The following is a 21,789-nucleotide window of genomic DNA, read 5'->3' as shown; positions in this document are numbered from 1 at the left end:
TTGAGGTTGTGCGATATTTTTTGTGATACCAGCGGTTTTGTTATTTTATAACAGTGGTTTCCAACCTTCAGGCCTTCCAACGCCTTCAATCGAACCAATGTCTACTTGTTACACTTCGTCAGTGGTTGCATAAGTCTACTAATCTGATCAACCAAAGAGTGATTTTTCCCTTGTTTTATTTGGATAATCTTTAGAGTACTGTAGAAGTAAAGTGATCCAGTATTTCACAGGAAGATTGTGGTAAGTCTGATAGTAAACATTTTAATTCTATGTTTCTAGTCTGTCAGTCATTGCACAAACCCTCACCCATTTTTCTTTTGACCTCTTGTTGGGTCCCAACCCCTCTACCCCCTCTAATCACATCTATCTTTAAAGAGTAATTGCGCACAAAATATTTTGTAACAGAAAGGCGCTGTGGCAGTGACCTCTGGATTGAAAGTTTCAACTCTGCTGCAGCTCTAACAATGTGGTTTGACATGTTTCCATAGGAAAAAGGATGTTGGGGCAGATCTCTAAAATTTAAATTTTTATTAAATTTTCATTGGCTCGGTTGAAATCCTCTTCAACAGGGCCAAGCTGAAGCCCGGCTGCCTCAAGATCTCTTATAACATTTTATTAGATGGGTTTTCTGCGCCCTGTGATGCATCAAGAAAAGATTTTATGAATTTATGGGAAAAGTACAAGTTTAGGTTTTGTAAAGAAGAATAAATTAAAGTGAATGTTTGACGTATATCTGGCACATAATACACCCAGGGACCTAAGATAACAGAAAAGCATGTCATTTGACCTTTGAAGGATTCGTACTTACTCAGTAACTTTACTTCATGATTCATCTGGAATATATGAAAATGTTTTGTTTCTGTTATCATAGATATTATTTTTGCTGCGCTTGTGAATACGTAACATCTCTGCACTAAGATACGTAGAAGTGAAAAATTCAGCTCAGTTCTCCCAAAAGTGACATTTTCTCAGTCCATATGCGGGGTACCTCAGGTCCCTCATCTAGAATTTAGCCTTTTTTTGTGAATAGGCAATCAGTTGTGTACACAACCTACATTTCAATTAATGCTGATTTATAACAGGTGTATCTACTTAATTATAAGTTAAATTTTATAGGGTTTGTGATTTATTTAGTGATTTGTTTGAAATGTCCCTTCAGCTGTGAAAGTTCATCCTATACGAACTGTTTACTGTGTGGATTTTCCGTTCCGTATTGTTGGGTTGCTGTCCTGAGATTTTTTTTTGTAAACAGCAGAGAAGTGTTAGCTGAGGACATGCTGCAGCACGCTCATCTCTCCCCGTTTCTTGGAAGGTTTCATCAAGTTATTCATGGTACCGCCCCTGTGTCCGTAAGACAATGCTGAGGGCTTAAACACCCTTTGATCTGTGTGCCTTCATGGCTATGAATGTAAACATTTGTCATGCTTATCTTATCATCTCTAACATGTACTTGCAGAAAATGTATGTGCTGTGGTTTCATTTTACCACTCTGTCCTCACATTTCTGCATGCAGGCCACAGAAACAAGAATTGCTGCGTCGTCCTGGTAAAGCCACGGCTTCCTCTTTAAGAAACCACTGACATTTGAACTCCTCGAACGTCGTTTGACTTCCCACTTTGATCTCAGGCCAAGTCAGCTGGAGAGCAGGTTAGTCATCCCTTCTTTGAGAGCACTGAGGATGTTTACTAATGCTTGAGCATGTCTCAGGATTTGTTCACACACATATATCCTTATTAGGAGGAATTTCTAAAGAATTTGTAAAGAAAAAACAAACATGTACAATAAACTTATGCACTGTTACTAATAATGTAACTGTTGTCTTTATACTTTTTTTTATGGACCAACAATCTGCCAAATGAAACTAAAGATAAGATCCATGATGTGTACGGGAATCAAATCTTTTGTGTTAACACATTTAGTGCCCGGTTGCACTAAAACAATGACAGGCAACAGACTGCGGGTGTTACTCTGCATTTTGGGAACTGACAGTTTCCCTTCTTTATCTAATATAAGGTGACTGACTCAGTCAACTTTTTTACTGGAAGAACAAAGCACATTTAGTAGTCTGATATGTGGGGCTGTTATCCAGTGGAGTTTTTGTTGTAAGCAAACTATGCTTTTTTTACATTCAAAGTTTCTGACTGAAATGCATGGTGTGTCTCCTTAAAACGACTATAATCAATACTTGGTTAAAATGAATGTGTAATGTGAAAGTGGTCACTCGCAGTAATGAACCAACAGTGAATCATAACCTGACTCTGCAGTTCCCCTGCGGTTCCCCTCAGCTCTACAGATTCAGTTTCACCGTAAAGCTCTTCACTCTTACCGCTCTCACAGCTTTCAGCTGCAGCAAGCAGCTGTTTTTAGAAAAAAGTCTAAAAAAAACCCAAAACATGTTCACTGCTGGTGAACATAGTGGAACCTTTTTGCAACTAAAGAACTAGAGAGCCTCATATTTCTTACAGTAGTTAGTGGAGACCAAAAACAGAGCTAAAATGAGCGTGATCAGGCACGTGCCTCCACGTGCATTGTTGACCTTGGCTTGTGGTCTTCTCCTTTTACTGGCACATGGCTGCCACACATTTAAGTTAATTTAAGTATTACTGCCCTCTAAAGAAAGCATAAATGTGTAGTGCTTAATCCTCCTGTGCACGTGTGTGTGTGTGTCTTTGTATGCATGCTGGTAGAGCACAAAAAGACAAACAATATGGGGGCCAGCCTGTCAAAACTTTGCTTACGAGCACCACCAGCCGTCAAAAAGTCCACAAGGCACCTTCAACTGCAGCAGTTGTTTTAACGGTAACGACAACTTATATATAAAATAGGATGCATTTTAATGGGCCAAAGAAATATATTTACGCCGCAAGGCTGATTAACACCTCATGAAGGCCCCGCACTGGGTTAAACTATTTTTTTTTCTTTCTTTAGATAAAGCTTAAACATCAAAAGTCTTGGGGAGCTAATGGTTTAAATTTTCCACAAAGATGGCTTCCTTAGTTCTTCATCTTTGTGTATTCAGATGTGTGTGTCGCTTGGTAGCACAGCATGAAAAGCTATGATCACGTTTCGCCAAACATCCATGAATAGGGACGGCTGGACAACGGGGGTGCTTCTGAATACAGAGTTGGTGGCTGGCTGCAGCCACGGGACAATGCCAGCACACATGTGGGAACCGAGCGGCCGCACTCCTGGAACACACACACACTATTGTCTTTGCCAACGGGGAATATGCTTCACACACACAGCTTCTCACACAGACATAATTTTACTTCTAGTTTATAATTCTACTGTCCGATCCTGAAGCCACTCACAACTACTGCCATGCGTACCATCCACACACACCCAGCATGCTTCGAAAACGTGCAGGAGTGCATGAGAGGGGATGGGGGGGAGTTGTGGGGGGGGGGGTTTGTCCAACTCCAAGAGCCAGAGAGGTCACAGGAACAACACCCAATCCCAGAGCGGTTCCCATGGAGACAAGTGTGGCAGCGTACAATAAGGGTGAGAGAGTGATGAAAGAGAGGGAGAGAGGGAAAGGGCAGGGGAAGAGTAGGAGGAGGGCGGGTTGTTGGCGTCAAGGTTCAGTTGGTGGGTACTGGGGGGGGTTGGGGGGGGGGGGGTGGCAACTCCACTCAAAAGGACAGTGGGAAGTATGATAGTGTCGTAGCATAACAGTACTGGAACATTATTCCACCCCTCCTCTCATTTCTCTGCCTTCTTGTTCCAGCTGAGAGAGTACCTCCTGATCTAAGGCCGCCAAGTGGTTCATGGCCGATGGAGGGAGAACAGAGATATGTGGAATTTCCACTGACCATGACGTGCGTCGCCGAGAGCAACCAGCACGAAGAGAGCTGTTGTTGTGAGGCATTTTTGCGTGGATACGTATGAATCAGAAGTGATACCCAGCTGCAGGCCTTGATGGCGGTGCAGTGCCGGCACTTTTTCAATGAAGTGTTTTAGCGCCGCAAAACAAAACGGAAGCTTTTCGGTAGTGGTTTTAGTTTAGCCACTTGCGTCAGGCACAGATACACACGCTGACCTAAAAGCAGTTAATTGACATGTCCGGCATCGTCGCTGATAGCACTTGAACCCTTTTAGCTGAGGGCACGGACAATCGAACAGTGTCCCTGGCCCAGTTCCTGTCCCTGTCTGTCCACCTTTAGCCACTTTTCTGTTGTAAGGAGGCCCTGCTCTAATTTTACACATGAAGATCACTTTACCTGTCATGGGGAGTACTACTCAGTCTCTGACAACAGTTGTATAATGACTGGAAGGTGCTTTCTAACATCAGAGAAAATAAATAAATAAAATAAATCTTGTTCTGGCCGCTAAAAACTTGATTCACCAAAGTGAGATAATTTCCTCCCCTGTTCATTTTGACACGTATCAAATGCCAGTAACTGCACTCATGCATTAGGATGCAACGGCCCTGCAATATTTGCAAATTCATCTGCAGTTTGCGAGCAGCACACATTTGAGTAATGTGATGCCACAACCATTTGCGATATGTGTGTGAGCAGACAGCCAGTCACGATCGTCATGGTGACAACTTTCCAAAGTTGTAAAAGTCCTTTCTTGTAGTATCATCAAGCACTGTGCAGTGTTTTGGCCTTCAAATCCGTGGATTCATCAGTCAGACCAGCTCTCCTGGATTGTGTTTAATTGTTTTGTTGGTACTTGAAGGAACACACCCCCACTGAACACAGCCTGTTTTCACACAGTTCTATTTTGGATGATGCCCTTCAGAGATAGAAACTAAGGACATGGAGTTTGAAGGATGTGGACATTTGCCAGGCAGGGAGAGTCTAATGAAAGATGCTGTCAAGTTGCATCATGGGAAATGTAGGATCCAGGGGTTTTGGAGCTCGGCCCATACTACGAACTTTACGTCAGGATATCTCGGCCTCTGCTGCATCGATTTTGACGATTCTTTTTTAAATCAGTCTCTCGTGAGTCCCCAAACTTTATCAAAGTGTGGTGCTAAATCGCTGGAGTACCCCTTTAATGCCTCCGTTTTTCCCCTTAACTTCACTTGTTTCACAGAGTGCTCCCATCCGCCATTTGACTACCGCCAGCTTGTCCTCACTCTGTCTGACTTTCTCGCTGTCTCCCTCGCTCACACTCCTCTCACCCCCTCACTGTCTGTCTGTCTGTCCGTCCTTGTGCCCAGGTTTTTTGAGTTGGCGTGGTTCCTGTTTGTTTTCAGCCATTTTGGGGACTTGCAGTGCTCGTAACAAACTGCTTAAATGGCGTCCTCTTGCTTGCTTGCTCTCCCACTCTGTCTCCCTCTCCCTCTCCCTCCCTCTCCCTATCGCTGGGCTTTGTGTATATAAAGTAGTGTGTGTGTGTGTGCATGCATGTGTGTGTGTGTGTGTGTGTGTGGAGAGAGAGAGGGAACAACACTTCCAAATAAAAAGAAGATTGGATTCAGTGGGGAGGGAGGGGTGGGGGGGTAGTTGGGGGGGGGTCACTTGCTGGAAAAAAAGAGCAAAAACACTAAGAATCGTGTGTCAGAGGCAAAAACTGGAGTGAGAGAAGAGAGGGAGCAAGAAAAAGGGGGAGTGAGTGAGAGAGAGCAAGCAAGTTCGAGTGTGAGAATCGCTCCTGCCCTCTGTCTTCACACACTGCTGCCTGTATGTGTGTGTGTGTGTGTGTGTGTGTGTGTGTGCGCCGCCTCTCCCTGCGCTCACTCTCTCTCCCTCTCTTTCTCTCTCTCTCTCACACACACTCAGACGTGCGCATACACAGACCAAGGGGGAGAGAGAGAGAGAGAGAGAGGGAGAGAGGGAGTGTGAGGGGAGAGAACACATCGCAGCAGAGATGCAGCAGGAGGTTTTCCGAGGTACGTTTTCTTGTATGCTTGCCTTCCTGAGAGACAGACAGAGAGAATAAGAGGAAGAGAGGCTGAATTCTGTTGTTTTCCTGCTTGTTTTTCTGCTTCACTCTGCTGCTGTGGCGGTGTTTGCTTCGCGCGTGAAGAGGAGGAAAAGGTTTTTAATTTACCGTGCGTGTGCTGGGGCGTGAGTGTTGGTGGGTGTGTGTATTTATGCAGTGTGTGTTTGTGGTAGCGCATTTATGTGTGTGTGTGTGTATGTGTGCCTGTGCTGGGTCTGTCTGTGTATGTGTGCGTGTGTGTGTGTGTGTGCCAGTAACAGGCCTTGTCTCCCTCATCCTCCCCTCTGTCGCTGGCGCACCACGCAGTTCTTTTTCAAGAGCGATGACTCGTTTTGAGATTGTGATGAAACTTTTAATTTATCGAAGCCTCTTGCGTCTCTGTGATTCACCGCCGATGGGGGCGGGGGGGTGGCCTGCAAACGTCAGAACAGGCGTTATAAACATGATGTGAGCTTTGTTGTTGGGGTCTTAACGTGGTGGGCCAGTCTCCCATCCCTGCCCATCAACTTACGAACAACATTAGAGGAAGTGTTTCGGGAGAAAAACTTGGATGTAGCCGACGGTAAACATCTCTAGTTCCACCAACTGGTTCTGTCTCTAATTTCAGTTTTGGGCCGCCCAGTTTGTCCTCCATTTTACCAGCCTGTTGTTTTGCTGGAGGTTGTCTCTCGCAGAGCAGCAGAGGGCATACTGATGTCACCAAACCCGTTGTTGCTGCCCTAAGCCTCACTTTTTTCCAAAACAACAGAGCATCTGCTGCCAACTACTCCACATTCCTGGTTCCCATGGATGCCAAGCCAAGCTCCTGTGCTCAATGTATGGAAAATATGATCCACACTGCTACAGGGGTAGGGGTCATAGGTCAGACAATAGGAAGTGTAGTTTCATGCTGCAAAGTGCTGCAATGACACTGTCATAGACATAAAACTGCTAGCGTGCAAGTCTTGCAGCTTGCAGGACGAAGTTGGTTGACTTTGTTTATGTTATGCAGTTTTTTTTTTTAATACCACAACATAAAGGATGTTGATGTACCACAGCGTAGTCGCGTTGAGGAAACTGGTGCAGCACTTAATTTTTCTCTGACCTTCCATAGTTACATTTGCAGTTTATGATGGCCGTCATACCGTGCCACTTTGGCTCAGCCTTACTAATATTCAGATGTCTCTTGGCTGTTTTAGACGGACTGTTTTGAACTCCAGCACGGCTACCACACCACCTTCAACTGGAACAGCATGTGAAATTGAAAATGATTTTGGGGAAATTACCTCAAAAAGGTCATCAGTATCGTGTTACTTCTCTCCGGGGGTACTTTTTTGGTCTTACAGCTTTCTAATGTCTCCTATGATTCTGTTGCAGCGAGCAGAATTATGGGAATTACGTGCTGGGTTGAGAGCTAACAGACCGTGGAGGGAATGGTGTTTTAGACATGGGCAGGTTCGCTGGTGCGTGGAGCGGCATGCGAAAACACCACGATACGACAGTTTACACATGGGGAGGGAGGGAAGAGTGGGCAGTCAGTCACGCTGAGGGGGATCAGAAAGACAAGGAAACCATGAAATGTGAACATGGAAGAGATGTGTTTGAAGTTACCCCTACCTCCCCTGCTAACACCACCACAACCACCACTACCACCTCTGATCACCACTCCCCAACCCATACCAACCTCCCTTCCCCTTACCTCCTCCCTCCTTTCCTCCCTCCCTCTATCCCATCTGGCTGGCTCCACCACGCTCTCTTGGCCGGGGGGTTGTGGAGAGTTCAGTAGCGGTTCTTGCTAACGATGCCCCCCCAAACACACCCACCCACACACACCCTCATGCGTACACATACACCCTCCTCTTCACAGACCAACTGCTGCTCTGATAGTTGGGCCCCTCTGGCTGCCCCTCCCTGGGGAGAAAGCCCAACCGACACCTTCCTCTTCCCACATGCTCCTTGCCGCTGGCTCACCGGCTGGAACACCGAGGCCTCCCACATTCTGCCTTGCAGGCACTCCCCTTAACCCCTCACACACACATGCACACACACACACACACACACACACACACACAATGATGGCACACTGCTGAGAATAGAGTTAAAGGATAATTTTGGTTCATTACAACCTGGTTCTTATTTCTGTTGTTTTGGCCATCATTCCTGTCAGTAATATCTGCTCAACAGCCTAATTGCTGTGATCTGTGATTGCAGTGACACTGCTAAAAAAAAAAAAAAAAGTGTGAAGACAAAATACGCAAATTACAGACCAACTTCCTGCTTCATCTTCAACCTGCTTTTACTTAAGGCACCAGTATATTCCGTAAGGTTTCCTGTGCAGCGAGTGACTATTATAAACGTTTCAGGAGTGTACATTGTCAGTTTTACCTCAAAATAAAGTAGTTTGGATCCTATTTAAACTCATTTACAGCCTGTCTGATCTTCTGACTGCCCAATTTTCTCCCTTGCTTCAGCAGTTTTTGCTATAGCAAAATTGTTTTATTCCTTGATCTCAGCAACTATTTTGGTGAGTACAATGATGGCTAAAACTTTGAAAATAAGATCATGTTATACTAAAGAAATTTTTAATGAGGCTTTGGTACAAAGGTCATTTGTTTGCATTCATATTACAATGTGGCAGTGCCTCTGTGGTGAGATTTTGGAGTAATTTCCAAAATAAAAGCGTGGCCATTGAATCCTAACAGTTATTTGTCTTTCAGCACAAGTACCAGTTTCAGTGGAATAAACAGATTGCTCAACGGCTGGTTCAAGGCCTTGAGCTGGCGTACCAGCCAAACTCCTCTGCCGTCCTGCCTTATGTTATGCAAGGCCACTTTAGCAGTGATATTCCTGGTGACTGATTGTCCATTTAAATTCAGTGGATTACTAAGTAATGGCTTCCAAGGTCTTAGAATCATACATGTTTTTCAGATGTAGTACCTCAAACTCAGTTGTAAAACTTTTGCTATTTTGAACTGGTCTAGAAATTCGAGCAGACAGAATGCACTTCTCATTTCCTCAGTTTTAATTGGTTCTAAAAGTAAAACTGCGCAGAGAGAGGGAGACTAATCTGCAAGTTTCGGCTGTTTTTGATGATTTAACCATACTAAAGCAAAATTACCAGAATCAAAACTTGACAGTGTTTACTTGTGCCTCACATTTGTCATTTGATAGGGAACACAAATTGAATCAGTACGCGGCTAAAAGTATCCCACTGTTCCTTCTGCCTGTCATAAAAAAGCCAATGTGTTTGGTATAATGTGTTTTATGTTTACGTGAGTCTAGTTAGTAATTTGTCCTGCACCAGCTGAGCACCTGTTCGTGCTGTGTGGTTTTGTAGCGCCACAAGCGTAAATAGATGAACACTTCATAGGCCAACCAACATGTTTGTTTGTGCAGAACATCCTGTTGCAGAGAGGTGTGGGAACAGGGTTGCTGTTTATTTTGATTTTGCTTGAGGGTCCTTGCCACATTCATGGTCACATTTGTTTGTGTGCCAAATGTGTTTGAGTTATTGGGAAGGATGTATGTCCGTTTGTGTGTGTTCAAGTGTATATCCACTCATCTACACCAATAAGGGAGTGATGAAAGCGTTTTTCTGGGTGTCCTATGCGTTCGTGTGCACAGTTCTGCGTGTACAAGTAAACCCAGTACATTTAAAGCGTGTTAAAAGCTGCCTGTCACAGTCAGACAGCATGTCGTGCATGCTCTGCTTGTGCAGCGGCTGTGTGCGTCAGAGGGAGATAAAGAAAAAGAGCGAGGGGGCGTCATACGCATTTTCCTGTCCGGGGCGCAAGCATCAGATGAGATGGTGAAATTTTTAGCCTTAGCACTGTCTCTCAGTGTGTCCACCCACTTGTAGCAGGCTGGCGCTTGCCATAAGGGATTTCCTGCACAACATCTATCGCTCAGCAAATGTAAGTGACAATGAAGGCCTGATTCAATACAGAGCAGCAAAATATGGCCAGCCTGGCAAGACACGATTGTGTGCTCTTGTTTCTAGACACAGATCATCTTGAATCGGCATGAACTGATGGGGCAAACTCCCTGGGCCGTTCTCTCAGTACAGCAAAGAGTATGTGCCACTGCTGGCACTGAATATGTCATTACTAGACGCTTTTGTTTTCCTTTTGTTGACTCTGCTTCATTCCACCTGTACTCTCAGTCTCAGTGCTGTGTTGCACTCAGATTCACCTTTTCGTTTTGAATGTCATTTACAAGTAGGCCCGTCCATGGTGAACTGCTTTGTTTATGCTCTGTCTTGCATGTTGGCATGTATGATATAGTATGTACAATACTGTGTACACATGCATGTTTGTATGTGTACGGTTGTATGTTTGTCTATTTTCTGGTTGTTTGTGTGTGTGTGTGTGTGTGTGTGTGTGTGTGTGTGTGTGTGTGCGTGTTGTGTGTTTGCCTGGGCTCCTGTCTGTCTGACAGTGCAGTGTGTCTGACTGTTCCTGTTTCACCCCCCCCTTCTGTCTCTTGCTCTCTCACTAACCCTCACTCTCTTTCTCTCTCTCCCTTTTTCTATCACCCTTTCACTCTACCTCATCCTCACGCTCTCTCTCTCACTCTCTCTCTCTCTCTCTCTCTCTCTCTCTCTCTCTCTCTCTTTCTTTCTTTCTCTCTCTCTCCCTCCTCTTCCCTCTGCAATAACAGTGCTGACCTAGTTTCTGCCTGTTCAGGGCTGCCTGTGGAATTTTACAGCGGCCTGCCTTCCTGGCTGCTTTGCTGCTTGAAAACGCAGGCAGAAAAGCATGACTGAGGATTTTTCTTCTCGTCACATCATTATGGCCTTATACTGTCTCCATTCCTGTTCCCTAATCTGCAAACCTAAACAAATGGAACCGTTTTAAATAAGTAATAACAGCAAATTGCCTATCGCACGTGAATCTGCAGCTTTTTTATGTATGAAGAAATTGCAGGACTGCATCCACCGCCATGGCAGCTGAATTAGGATGGAAATGAGAATAGCCTGTCGCTCATCTTCTACGGCTTAGCTGAGATTTTACTGGATGCAGAGGGCGGAAAAAAAAAACCCTTCTCTGTGCACATGCATGCAGTCTTCCTCCCGACCCCCCCCCCCCCCCCCCCCAAATCTTTCCCTTCACAAATAAATGGTTAGAGTCATGCCTGGCAAATACTAGCCACTGCCAGGAATGGCTAACAAGGCTCTTGCTCAAATAGCAAGAGAGTGGGACTATTTTTACATGCGTTAGGGCCGTGGATCTAAGTCAACACTCTATTCTGAGGGAATCTTGATTAAATCTGAACGCCTTCCAATTAGGCATAGGGAATGTTGTGTCACAGCCGAGAGAGATGGATCTCTGGAATGCCTTTCTGAAGGCTTGGCTGTGGCACGCTGAAATCTAAACCAGCACTGCCGCAGATTCATTCCTTCCCCCCTACCCTCTCCCTCCTTTCACTCACCATTCCTGGCTGAGCTGTTGGAGTTCAGCATTGCTGGGGCATTTAGTTTTCTTTGCCGTTTCTCAGAAGTGTTCCATGAGCGCCATGACTGCTTCTGCAAAAGTTTTGGGTGTAATGTTAATTTTTGCTTTACGTCAGTGTACATGTATGTGTCCAACATTTGCCATCAGATGTTTATAGTGCTAACGTATCCTTTTTGATTTCTCTTGCAGATTTCGGGGGCTGGTCATGGTGTCCGGTGAGAAGGTGTGGGACCCCCTCCATGTGGGCCTTATTCAGTCACGTCTGAGCGAACAGCACCTGGCTACTGGGCTAACTCCCCTCTGCGACCTCACGCATAGTGCATCTAAGGACGCCACGTGCCACCAGAGTCAGCGGCCGTCACCTTCGTCTTCCCCACCACTGTCATTAGTGACTCTAGACACCCTTCACACAGTTCAGGCCTCCTCACCCTTACTTCCTCCTGTCAATTTGTACAGCTCGAAGAAGATCGAAGGACTACACATACCGGTCCAGTCTCGTGGGGTGGGCTCTCAGCCTGAAGAAGAGGAGGAGGGAGGGGAAGCTGAGCAGTTGGAGATGAAGGGTAAAAGGCATGGAGGCCGGGGAGAGGCCATGATGGAGGACAGGCTGGAGGACATGGCTGATGGACCTAAAAATGCAAAAATCACCCTAAGCTTCCCACTTAGTGCTGCCCCCCTCCCAGCCTCTCTGACTTCTCCAAACCACTGTCGTAGCTCCTCCTCGTCCTCCCCTTCCCCCCACCGACGGCGGCCATCCTCAAAGAGCTCAGACGAGGGGTCACTGTGGAAACTGGACGCTACCATGGATGTAAAGCACAGACCTTTTAAGCCCCCGAGGCACGACAGCTCTCCGTCCTCTTCACCCTCCTCCTCCTCATCTCCCATGACTGTTCATGCACTTATCAGGAAGGATATAAAATCTCCGCCACCTCTGAAGTGCTCCAAACTCAATCCAGAGACTCAGTTTCAGAGGTCACCCCCAAGATCTTCCAGCGGGTCTTTAGGGGGCTGTTACGGTGGAGATGGATGGGATGAGAGGCACAGGGTGGCCAACGGCACAGCCTCACCCTCTCAGACTGCCCAGATCCTCTTCAGTCTGGGCACATCAGCTTATCAGAGAGGTGGAGATGCAGAGAGGAGAGAAAAAATAACAGGAAGACCAGCTGGGAAAGTGGGCAGCCCTCACGGACCAAGCCTCCATCCACCCACCCTCCATCTCCCTCCCCCCTTACCACCACCCCCTCCTCCCCCGTCTGAGGGTCTCACTGCACCCCCCCACTCATCCTCCTATTCCCCTACTGACAGCCTGAAGCCCGAGCTGATTTGCGGGGTGTGCCATCGGCTTTTCAGCTCGGCCTCCTCCCTCACAGTCCACATGCGGCTGCATCGTGGCAGCCGTGCCCTCAGTTGCCGTTATTGTGGCAAAGTCTTCATCCACAGCAAGAGACTGCAGTCCCATGAGGCCTCTTGCAAGGTGCCAGGCTTATCCTCCAACAGCCTGGGCCCTCCTTCTCTCACTGTGCAGCCAAAGGAGGAGCCGCTGGAGGAGGGTGAGGTGAGAGTGGAAGGGGGGATGATTGTGGGAGAAACAGACATCAGTAAGGCGCGGCCAGGGAAGAAAGCGCGGAGCCTCCTGGCCCGTATCCAAGGTGATGATGCAGCAGCCGCAGAGTTACTGGCGGGTGATGAGAACCATTTTGTGAAGGTGGTAGATGGCAATGTCATTTACTTCTGCTCTGTGTGTGAGCGTTCCTACATGACCCTATCCAGCCTGAAGCGTCACTCTAATGTGCACTCATGGCGCCGCAAATATCCGTGCCATTATTGCGACAAAGTCTTCGCCCTGGCTGAGTACCGCACAAAGCATGAGGTGTGGCACACGGGAGAGCGGCGCTACCAGTGCATCTTCTGCTGGGACGCCTTCGCCACCTACTACAATCTCAAAACACACCAGAAGACCATTCACGGGATTAATCCCAGCCTCATCTCCAGCGAAAAGACAGCTAATGGGGGTTATAAGCAGAAAGCTAATGCCCTCAAGCTCTACCGCCTTCTCCCCATGCGCTCCCAGAAGAGACCCTACAAGACCTACAGTGACAGTTTGCATAATGGCCTGCTACTGCCACCCACTGAAACACCTCCCCTCTCTCTGCCTGGCCTAGGCTGTGCTCTGGGCCCTGGGGACCTACAAAGCCTCATCAGTGGAGGCCACCCTCAGAGTGTTAAGCCTGACCCAGATGCCTTCCCCAATGACTTCCCTGTTTCTGTGGCTGCTGAACACAGGGACCTCTCCGCACTAACACCCCTCCCCCAGACAGACATGCCCCAAGTTAAAAAACATGAGACTGAGGCCCTAGAGTCAGATCAGGGGAGAGGCAGCGGCACCTTCAAAATGTCTAGTAGCAACAAAACCAAAACTCCCAAGGCTGGTAAAGGCACAGAAACGAGCATGCCTTCTGTGATAACATATGGACATTCAAAACCCTCTGTCATAGTTCATGGAACAGCAGTGTCATCCTCTGTCATTGTGCACAGCAACCAGGTCACGTCTGGAAGTGAAAAAAGCCCAATGAGCAGCCCGTCCCCTGAAACCAGCAGTCAGACTTCACACAAGGGCAGCCCTAGGCCACTTAAAAAGCAAAGAGATAGTGCAGATAACCACAGAAAGAGGTCAAGAGACAGTTCAGATACTATGGAGGGGGGTTCAAGAGGTGGACTGGATGCAGAGACAGGCAGATTATTTCACAAATCACGCAAGTCCCACAGCAAGAGTGACATCTCTAACTCAAAGCAGCTGTCAGCATCTGTAGGGTCACAGGTCAAAGAGGCAGGGCCACTGTGCCAGATTACTGTACGTATTGGCGAGGAGGCCATAGTAAAGCGCAGCATCTCTGAGACAGACCTCAGGAGAGACAAGAGCCTTTCTCCCCCAAAAACCAAACGTAGTGAAACATCATCTGTGCGGGAAGCCAAGGAACCGCGCCACTCCCACCACCATCACCACAAGCACCGCCTCCACCGCAGAGCTAGCATGGAAGCAGAGGGTGACAAGGAAGGAGGAGATTGTGAAGAGGAGGTCAGGAAAAAGACTTCCAAGTCCCCTGACGAAGTTAGGGAGTACTACTTTCGTCAGGCGGTGCGTGAGCAGGAGAGTGACCATGACATGGAGGATAATTTATGGCGGCCTTACTACTCCTACAAGCCCAAGAGAAAGGCCCAAGCACATCTGCAGAGGGTCAAGAGCTGGCAGAGGAAGCTGAAGTACAAGCGCTCCGTCCGCCTGAAGAGGAGGGCAGAGAGGCTCAAGAACCACGTGAATAAGGAAACAGAGAAATCACAAGATGAGGAAGAGGATGGGAAGATTGAGGAGGCCCAAAAACTGTCAAAAGCTAACAGAGACAAGGGAGAGGGGAAGAAGCAAGATTATCTCTCTGCCCCTTTGAAGGAGAAAAACAAAGATGCAGAAGAACAGGTTAAGGAGGCCCGTCGTGAGGTTTCCACCCTTCCTCTGCACTCTCCAAAGCCTCCTCTGTCTACCTCAGTGGCTCCTACGGGAATAAAGAGGCGGCCTTGGACTAATGGGAATGCAGCAGAGTGTGGTACATGTGGCCGCTGGTTCTCAAGCCCCAGGAAGCGAGACAAGCACGAGCTGAGCCATCTGCTGGAGTTTGTTTGCCTCTTCTGCCGAGCCACTTTTCCCTCAAGGGATAAGTTGGAAGACCACCAGAGAGCCCAGCATCCCAAGCCTACTGAGGCTCCCTCTGTGCCCCCTAAAGTGGCACTTGGAGAACAAGTTGAAGGGGTCGGGATCAAATCTGTGCCAGAGATTGCAAAGTATGATGAAGAAAAGGGGGGGCATGTGAGCTTGGTAGGGAGCAATTCTAGTCCAAGTCGCCTAAGCAGAAGAGCATTATCACGACACACCTGTCCACAGTGTCATAAGGTGTGCAAGACATCTTCAGCACTAACTCGCCATATCCGACGCCATGATTTAAGCAGCTCCCCTGAAAGAGAAAAGGAAGATAAAGCCCCAGAGCCAAAAACAACAGAGACAGTTGTTAATACCGTTAGCAGAGACCTAGAGACTGAAAAGGGACAGGTTCCCAGTGCTCTCTCTGTTTCAGTTATCAGCTATTCAACACCAGACCCGCCCAGCAGTGGTGACTGTTTGGCATCACAGCAGCATGAAGACCATCTCAGTGAACTGACAGACGAACATCAGATGCCAGAATCCACTGATAAACCTGAACCAACAGAGCTGATGCATCCCGCTCCAGAGAGAGAGCCCAGCCCACAAATCACAGACCCTCCATCAGAAAGTCCCGTTAACCTTACTCCCACTAAACATGAATTCACACCTGCCGCACCCTCCGCTCTCCAGAGTGTGCTAGTCATGAATGGACCTGAATGTCTGGACTACCGCACCCCCAGCAAAAAGAGCCTAGACAGCCAGATCCACAGGATACCCAGCCCTGCGCACATCGTGGCATCCACCAACACCTCTCCCAGTGTGCCCATGACGTCACAGACCAGAATAACCACTGCAGCTCCTCCTGTTTCCATGACAACAGCTTCCAGCTCTGAGGGGGGATTCATGAAACGGGATGGGGTCATTATGGACAGGGAGAGGCAGGGTGGGAGTGGTGTATTTCTACATGCAGGTTATGAGGAACCACCTCTGGTTCAAGATCTCAGAGTTCAGTCCCTGTCTAGGAGCCCTTCTCCCAATGAAGCACAAGACCTGACCATGTCCTCTATACTGGCTAGAGAGAGGGAGATAGAGAGGAAAAGAGAGAAAGAGAGGGAGCTTGAGAGACACAGAGAAAGGGAGAGGGAAAAGGAAATGGAGAGAGAGAGAGAGAAAGAGAGAGAGAGGGCCCAGCAAATGAGTAGAGTCGCTCATGCCCCGGAGGACCAGATTGCGCTGTTGGTCCCTAAAGAGGAGCCCTTGAGTCCAGTACCGTCCCCCCAGCACATCCCCTCTCAAACCACTATGAATGGACCTTCCTCACACAGGCACACTCCCAAGTCCCCCTGCCGGTCCCCCTCAACTATTGGACTGTTAGCCCAAGCCAACCGTCAGGTTCACTCCAGTTCACAAGGACTTGACAGGCTCACACTGCCCACTGGAGCAGCTGGGGCCGGTGACCGCCCCTCTGCCCACGCCCTGCTTCTTCCCCGAGCCCCTCAACCACCTGAGCCCGAGCACCAGGACACTGTTTCTTCCAGAGATTCACAGCAGGGGGACACCACTCCAGTGGGTTACCCTGCCCAGGATTATCCCTTACCCCTTATTGTGCCGGACAGCTACCGCTCTGGTAAGAAGCAGGAGGAAAACCTGCTCATGTCCTCCTATCCTGCTGGAGCTCTTCCCTTTGGCCCACTGGGAAAAGTGATGGTCCCTAATGGCGGGGACTTGGCCAAGCTGCCATTTTATCCGGACCCTTACCAGCTGCTCTATGGGCCCCAGCTACTGGCTTACCCGTATAACCTAGCAGCTCTTCCTGTGGCTCTGAATATGATGGCACCCGGGGGGGACAAGGTGGAGCCTCTGCCTTTCCTCCCAGCTATCTTCAACTACGCAGCCACTGCTGGGCCCTACATGGGCGCAGCCCCTCACCCCCTTGTGGCAAACCCCAGCCTGTACAGCAGCAGCAGTGGCAGCAGCAAGAAGCAACGAGACAGCAGCAGCAGCAAACCGTAGGACAACAGAAGCACTATAAGGAATATATTTCAAAGGGGACGGCCTGGCCTGTTTGGGATGATCGGGAGGGGTGCGTGCTCACTGGGTCACTGACTGCACTCGCACAGTACCCCTGCCTCTCTTTTATTCAGTAGAGATCAGAGCTAGGCATTAAATCAGGAGTAGGTGTGAAGGGAGGAGAAGGAGCAAAGAAACGGGGAGGAGAGGCCGACAATATAGTGACTTATCATTACTCCCCTCTCTTTACTCCTGCTCACCTTTCTCTGTGTTTCTCCTGTCTTGCTGTAGTGTGTCGTAGTTCTAGAGCTTGATTAATCTTCCTCTCTGACTCATTATATTATCTATAATATAAGAATAAGAACTGCTAACAGGGTGTGTGTTGTGTGAAAAAAATTAGTTCAGTCTGCTTCCCTTTATAGTCTCCGCATAACGAGGATAAACGCTCTTCAGGGAAGGCTTGTGTGGGCAACGATAAGGGATGAGACAGACGAGTCCTTACTCAACACAGTTGGAGGTGGAGCATTAAGCAACTCAAACCTTTGCGTGCGTTTGTTTGTTTGTGAGAATGAGAATGCAGATGTACCCTGTTGTTAAACTGTCCATGAAAGTTATATATGAGCATGTACATGCACATGTACAGTATGTAGGGATTTGTGCATGCAGAGGTGGGCTTAAGCAGGTATTACTGCGTGTGTGTGTGTGTGTGTGTGTTACTGTGTGCGTGTGCGTTTGTGAGTGATGTGAGTATGTGCATGAATGGCTAGATCATTCCGTGTCAGACGCACACAGCATTCCTACTCTAGTTGGAATAGCTACTGTAGGTCAATGTGTAGAAGTGCATTTAGAAGTGATTCCTCATATCCAAATCATTAAGAAGTCAATTCTATGGCTGAACGCGAGTCTATGACAATGACAGATCATCTGAGCTTCTAATGTCTCAACTAACCATGTGACTTTGTGGCCAGGTGACACTGTAGGATCTGTATAGCATTCACCATAGTTTATACCTTATGTGCACAAAATAGAAAAGTAGTGGTCACTTCAAGGGGACACTTGTAGCTGCTTTGGATATGTAGCTGGCCACTGGGTAAGAATTGAAGGCTGGTAGACCATTGCACTTCCGTTTTTTCATCTCATTTCCTTCACATAAAAAAAAAAAAAAAAGGAAAAGAATAAAAACCAGTCAGCCTTCAGCTTGCGTAGCTTTTACCTCTTTGATTGGAAGAGGAAAAGGCTCCATTTCCTAAGCCAGGAAGAAGAAAGCGATAGCAAGGAAGGAAAAAGATGAATGGATTCAGGGTATTGAGTTTTTTTTTTTTTCTGGATAGGAAAAGAAATATATGGGCACAAAACTGTTGGACTCTGAGTCAGAAGGCCCCACAGAAATGATTCAGGGGACAAAAAAAAAAAACCTGTTCCCGCCCCCCAACTGATGGGAGATAGGAAATAGCCTAAACTGTTTCCCCTCCTGCCCTGTGTCATTTACTAGGTGGTAGGAAAAGGCTGAGCTTAGCAGCCAAAGTGGTGGCCGAAACTCCCCAGATGCCCTCCTGGGGGCCTTTTCGTTATGTGTAATGTTATCTCTATATGTTTGTTTTGTTAAAACTATGTTGTTGTTTATGTTGTTTAGCCCTCTTACCAGATGGAAGTGGCTTCAGTGAAAAGGGGGAGTAAACTTAAAAATATGAATGTAAATTTAGTCATGAGGTTAATGAAGTACAGCTGCATTAATGGTAGAGTTGGTTTCAGTTCCTTTTTGTTTCTGTTTTGACACAAGTAACCTGTTAAAGAACCGTATAACGTCTGGTATGCATATATACAGTAGTCCTAGGAACATGTCAGTAAACTTGGGTTCTGTATCCACAAAGCATGAGCAACACTTGCTTCCTAACCGTTTATATCCTCAGCAAATCTGGCATTGTGAGCACAGCTTTTGTTTCCGTTTCCTTTTATATTTTCTGGCCTTTTAATCTTCCATATCTCTGTTAATATTTGTTTTTTTTTTTGTTTTGTTTTTTTTAATCAATTAATCATAGACCGCAGTTTGGAGAAGTTCCACAAAACTAGCTGCCACATTTACGTCACTGTTTAGGAGCTGTTTAATTCTCCCTCTTCCCTCAAGCATACACTCGCACACTGCACCTCTGAATGAAGAACATATTGTATGTTTCAGTGTGTGTGTGTGTGTATGTGTGTATGTGTGTGTTTGATGGTACTGGGGCGCCTTTTGGATCAGGCAGGAGTGTTAAAACACAGCGTGACCAACTGAAGGGGCTCACGAGCATCCCCTTGGGTGTGGTTACAAGCCTTTTTGAGTGCGTGCGAACGTGTTTTTTTGCGTACAAGAGTGAGCGACTGCGTGAATAAGAAAACCAAAATAAATCTGCCTAAGCAGCATATCCCTTGGCAGTATATGGGCCACCTGTTTTTTTTTTTTCTTTTCTGTTGTTTGACACTTTTCTGTGGGTTAGTTTCAGTGTAAAAAAGCCTTGCTGTCTCCAACACACTATCTCAAGCCATTCCCGTAGGTGGACATATTTGTGTTTTTGGACCATTTCTTATGCCATAGTTTGCCATCACGGTTATCATACAGACCAAAAGCATGCAAATTGACGTATTGTAGTGACTGGACTGGAATCTGGTGGTAATATACAACTATTTACTGTATGTTTTAGTTTAAATGAATGTGCCTCTGCTTTGATATTTAAATAATTATCTATAGTAAGATGTGGATCTGCCAGATTTCAACTGTTAAGGTGCCTTGTTATGGCATAAGAAATTTGAATAGCAAATGAACGTTTTCTTGAGAAATGACAGTATGATTTGGAGATAGATGTCATGGCTTTGTTTGCTATGAAGCTGTTCATAGACGTAGGGGTGTGGCTAAACTGTTTTGGTATCGTGTACATGTCTAGGGTAATACTGTGCCATATAGAGCCCACAAGATATGTTAATGTTATTTTTAAAAGATGTTTTAATGTTGCCTGATGACTTTGTCTTTAGATTTGATACAAAGGCTTGTAGCCACAGCTCTCCCAAAGTCTGTAGTCTCCTTTTCCAACATTCTTCTTGTTCTCTCTCTCTCCTCTCGTTTCCGTCTCCCTTTCTTTCTCTTTGCTGCAATCAAACAAAATAAAGTATTAACCTGATGACCCAATGAAATCAGCTCTAGTCTGGTCTCATGTTCTTTTTTTTTAAGAAAAAAAAAATCTGTCTCTTTTAATCTTTACAAGTTGATTCAGAGTTCTTAATATGAACCATGTGCTTGAAGTTGGCGGATTCCTGGTTTCACGTTGTTTGAATTCTGTAGTGAAATGTGCTTTTAACATTTTGTGATTATGACAAAACCAGAACAAATAGTGGAGAACCTTTGCTCTTCCTTTAAGCACATAGTCATTTGTTTGGTACGGATGTAATTTACATCTATCACTGCGCATTCAGAGTTAAATTAATATCTTTTCTATTTCTACTGGTGCATGTTTTTTTTTATATCTTTGGTTATACAGTCCATGGCATTTTCTTTTATGGAATATTGACAACAACACACATTTATGTTTTCTCTAAGTTTCTAAATATAAACTTATGTCCTGTGAGTAGGTTGCAGACATGTAAACCGGGCTGATTACAGCTTCCTCTTGGCGGAGCCAGGAGCTGATTTATTCTCGTCCTCGAATGAGAACTTTCCCACTAGTGACACTCAGTGGTTTTAAGGGGAAACAGTCCTCTCGTTGTTCTCCCAAATACACGTCAGAGATGAATTTCTTCTGAAAACACAGAGTATGAATGATGTTTAATACATTTTTTTCAGAACATTAACTTTGAAATGTCAAGAGTGAAAAGCAGTGCATTCATGGAGTTCGGTGGAATTAACCTCTGACTTTTCTTTGTAAAACATACACAGATATTTCTAATATTAACAATGGCTCTGTTCTATTGAAGTTTCCTAGTAAACGATGACAATGTGCCAGCGTTGTATACCAGGACATTGAAGCTGAAGCAGCTAAATGGAATTCAGCCATCATTCATTTTATTATTTGCACATGTGCATTTCCTACTGTGACATGTCAAAATAAAAGCCCTGTAAATATGCTCTGACTGTTAATAGCACACAAGAAGAAATGTGTGATTTGACCTTTCAGATCGACTTCAAACTCAACAACAGAATAACAGATTATTGTTTATTTACAGCTTTTTTCTGTGTGTTTGTGTTTCACTTTTCTTAGAATTCCCCAGTTATCACAGCCTGCCTGGAAGGAGACTGTATCACAATAATGCAGCCAACAGAAGAGAAAAAAAGGATTTTTTTTGACTTGCAGTTCTTTGCACGGTACTCTCTCTCTCTCTCTGCCCTGCACTCTACAACACACGCACACACAGAGTTGTAGACAGCAGTGGTGCATCAAGGTTCCTGTGTAATGGGTAAACACAAATCAGTGGTCTGGCTAAGGTCACTCACCCGGCCTACAATTATGTCCACGCTACATGAATCACCACAAAGGCAGCAGATCACCAGACTGATAGAAATACACACTTTAGTTGTTTAGTAGTTAGTTTTAATATCATAACAGCTCCTAACAGACACTTTTTTCTGTGTTTCACTCTATACTTTCTTTCCTCTGTCCTCCTGTTCGTTGCTACCCACTGTGTTTGTTTCATCCACCTACGTTCTAGCAAATTTCCCGTTAGTCACAACCACGCAGCCATGACACACTCCCTCCTGGGGATCGATAACTTGCACTGACCATGGCATATTTGCCC

General features: G+C 46.3%; 1 protein-coding gene across 4 annotated transcripts; it reads left to right on the top strand.

The window, feature by feature from the left end:
* Positions 1 to 1,577: 1,577 nt before the first annotated feature.
* On the top strand, positions 1,578 to 21,683 carry zbtb4 (zinc finger and BTB domain containing 4). Of its 4 annotated transcripts, none has more exons than XM_041031808.1 (2): positions 1,578 to 1,647; positions 11,517 to 21,683. In XM_041031808.1, the coding sequence occupies exon 2, from the start codon at positions 11,533 to 11,535 to the stop codon at positions 17,029 to 17,031; it is 5,499 nt and encodes a 1,832-aa protein (XP_040887742.1). In that variant the 5' UTR covers positions 1,578 to 1,647; positions 11,517 to 11,532; the 3' UTR covers positions 17,032 to 21,683. The 4 variants fall into 4 exon arrangements, with proteins under 4 accessions (XP_040887742.1, XP_040887739.1, XP_040887740.1 ...); XM_041031805.1 differs by lacking the exon at positions 1,578 to 1,647 and adding an exon at positions 5,737 to 5,842; XM_041031806.1 differs by lacking the exon at positions 1,578 to 1,647 and adding an exon at positions 8,193 to 8,398.
* The last annotated feature ends 106 nt before the right edge of the window (positions 21,684 to 21,789 follow it).

The sequence above is a fragment of the Toxotes jaculatrix genome, chromosome 23, assembly GCF_017976425.1.
Source record: "Toxotes jaculatrix isolate fToxJac2 chromosome 23, fToxJac2.pri, whole genome shotgun sequence".
Taxonomy (NCBI): Eukaryota; Metazoa; Chordata; class Actinopteri; family Toxotidae; genus Toxotes; species Toxotes jaculatrix.
The sequence above is the reverse complement of the archived record's forward strand: the minus strand, read 5'-3'. Positions and strand labels throughout refer to the sequence as shown.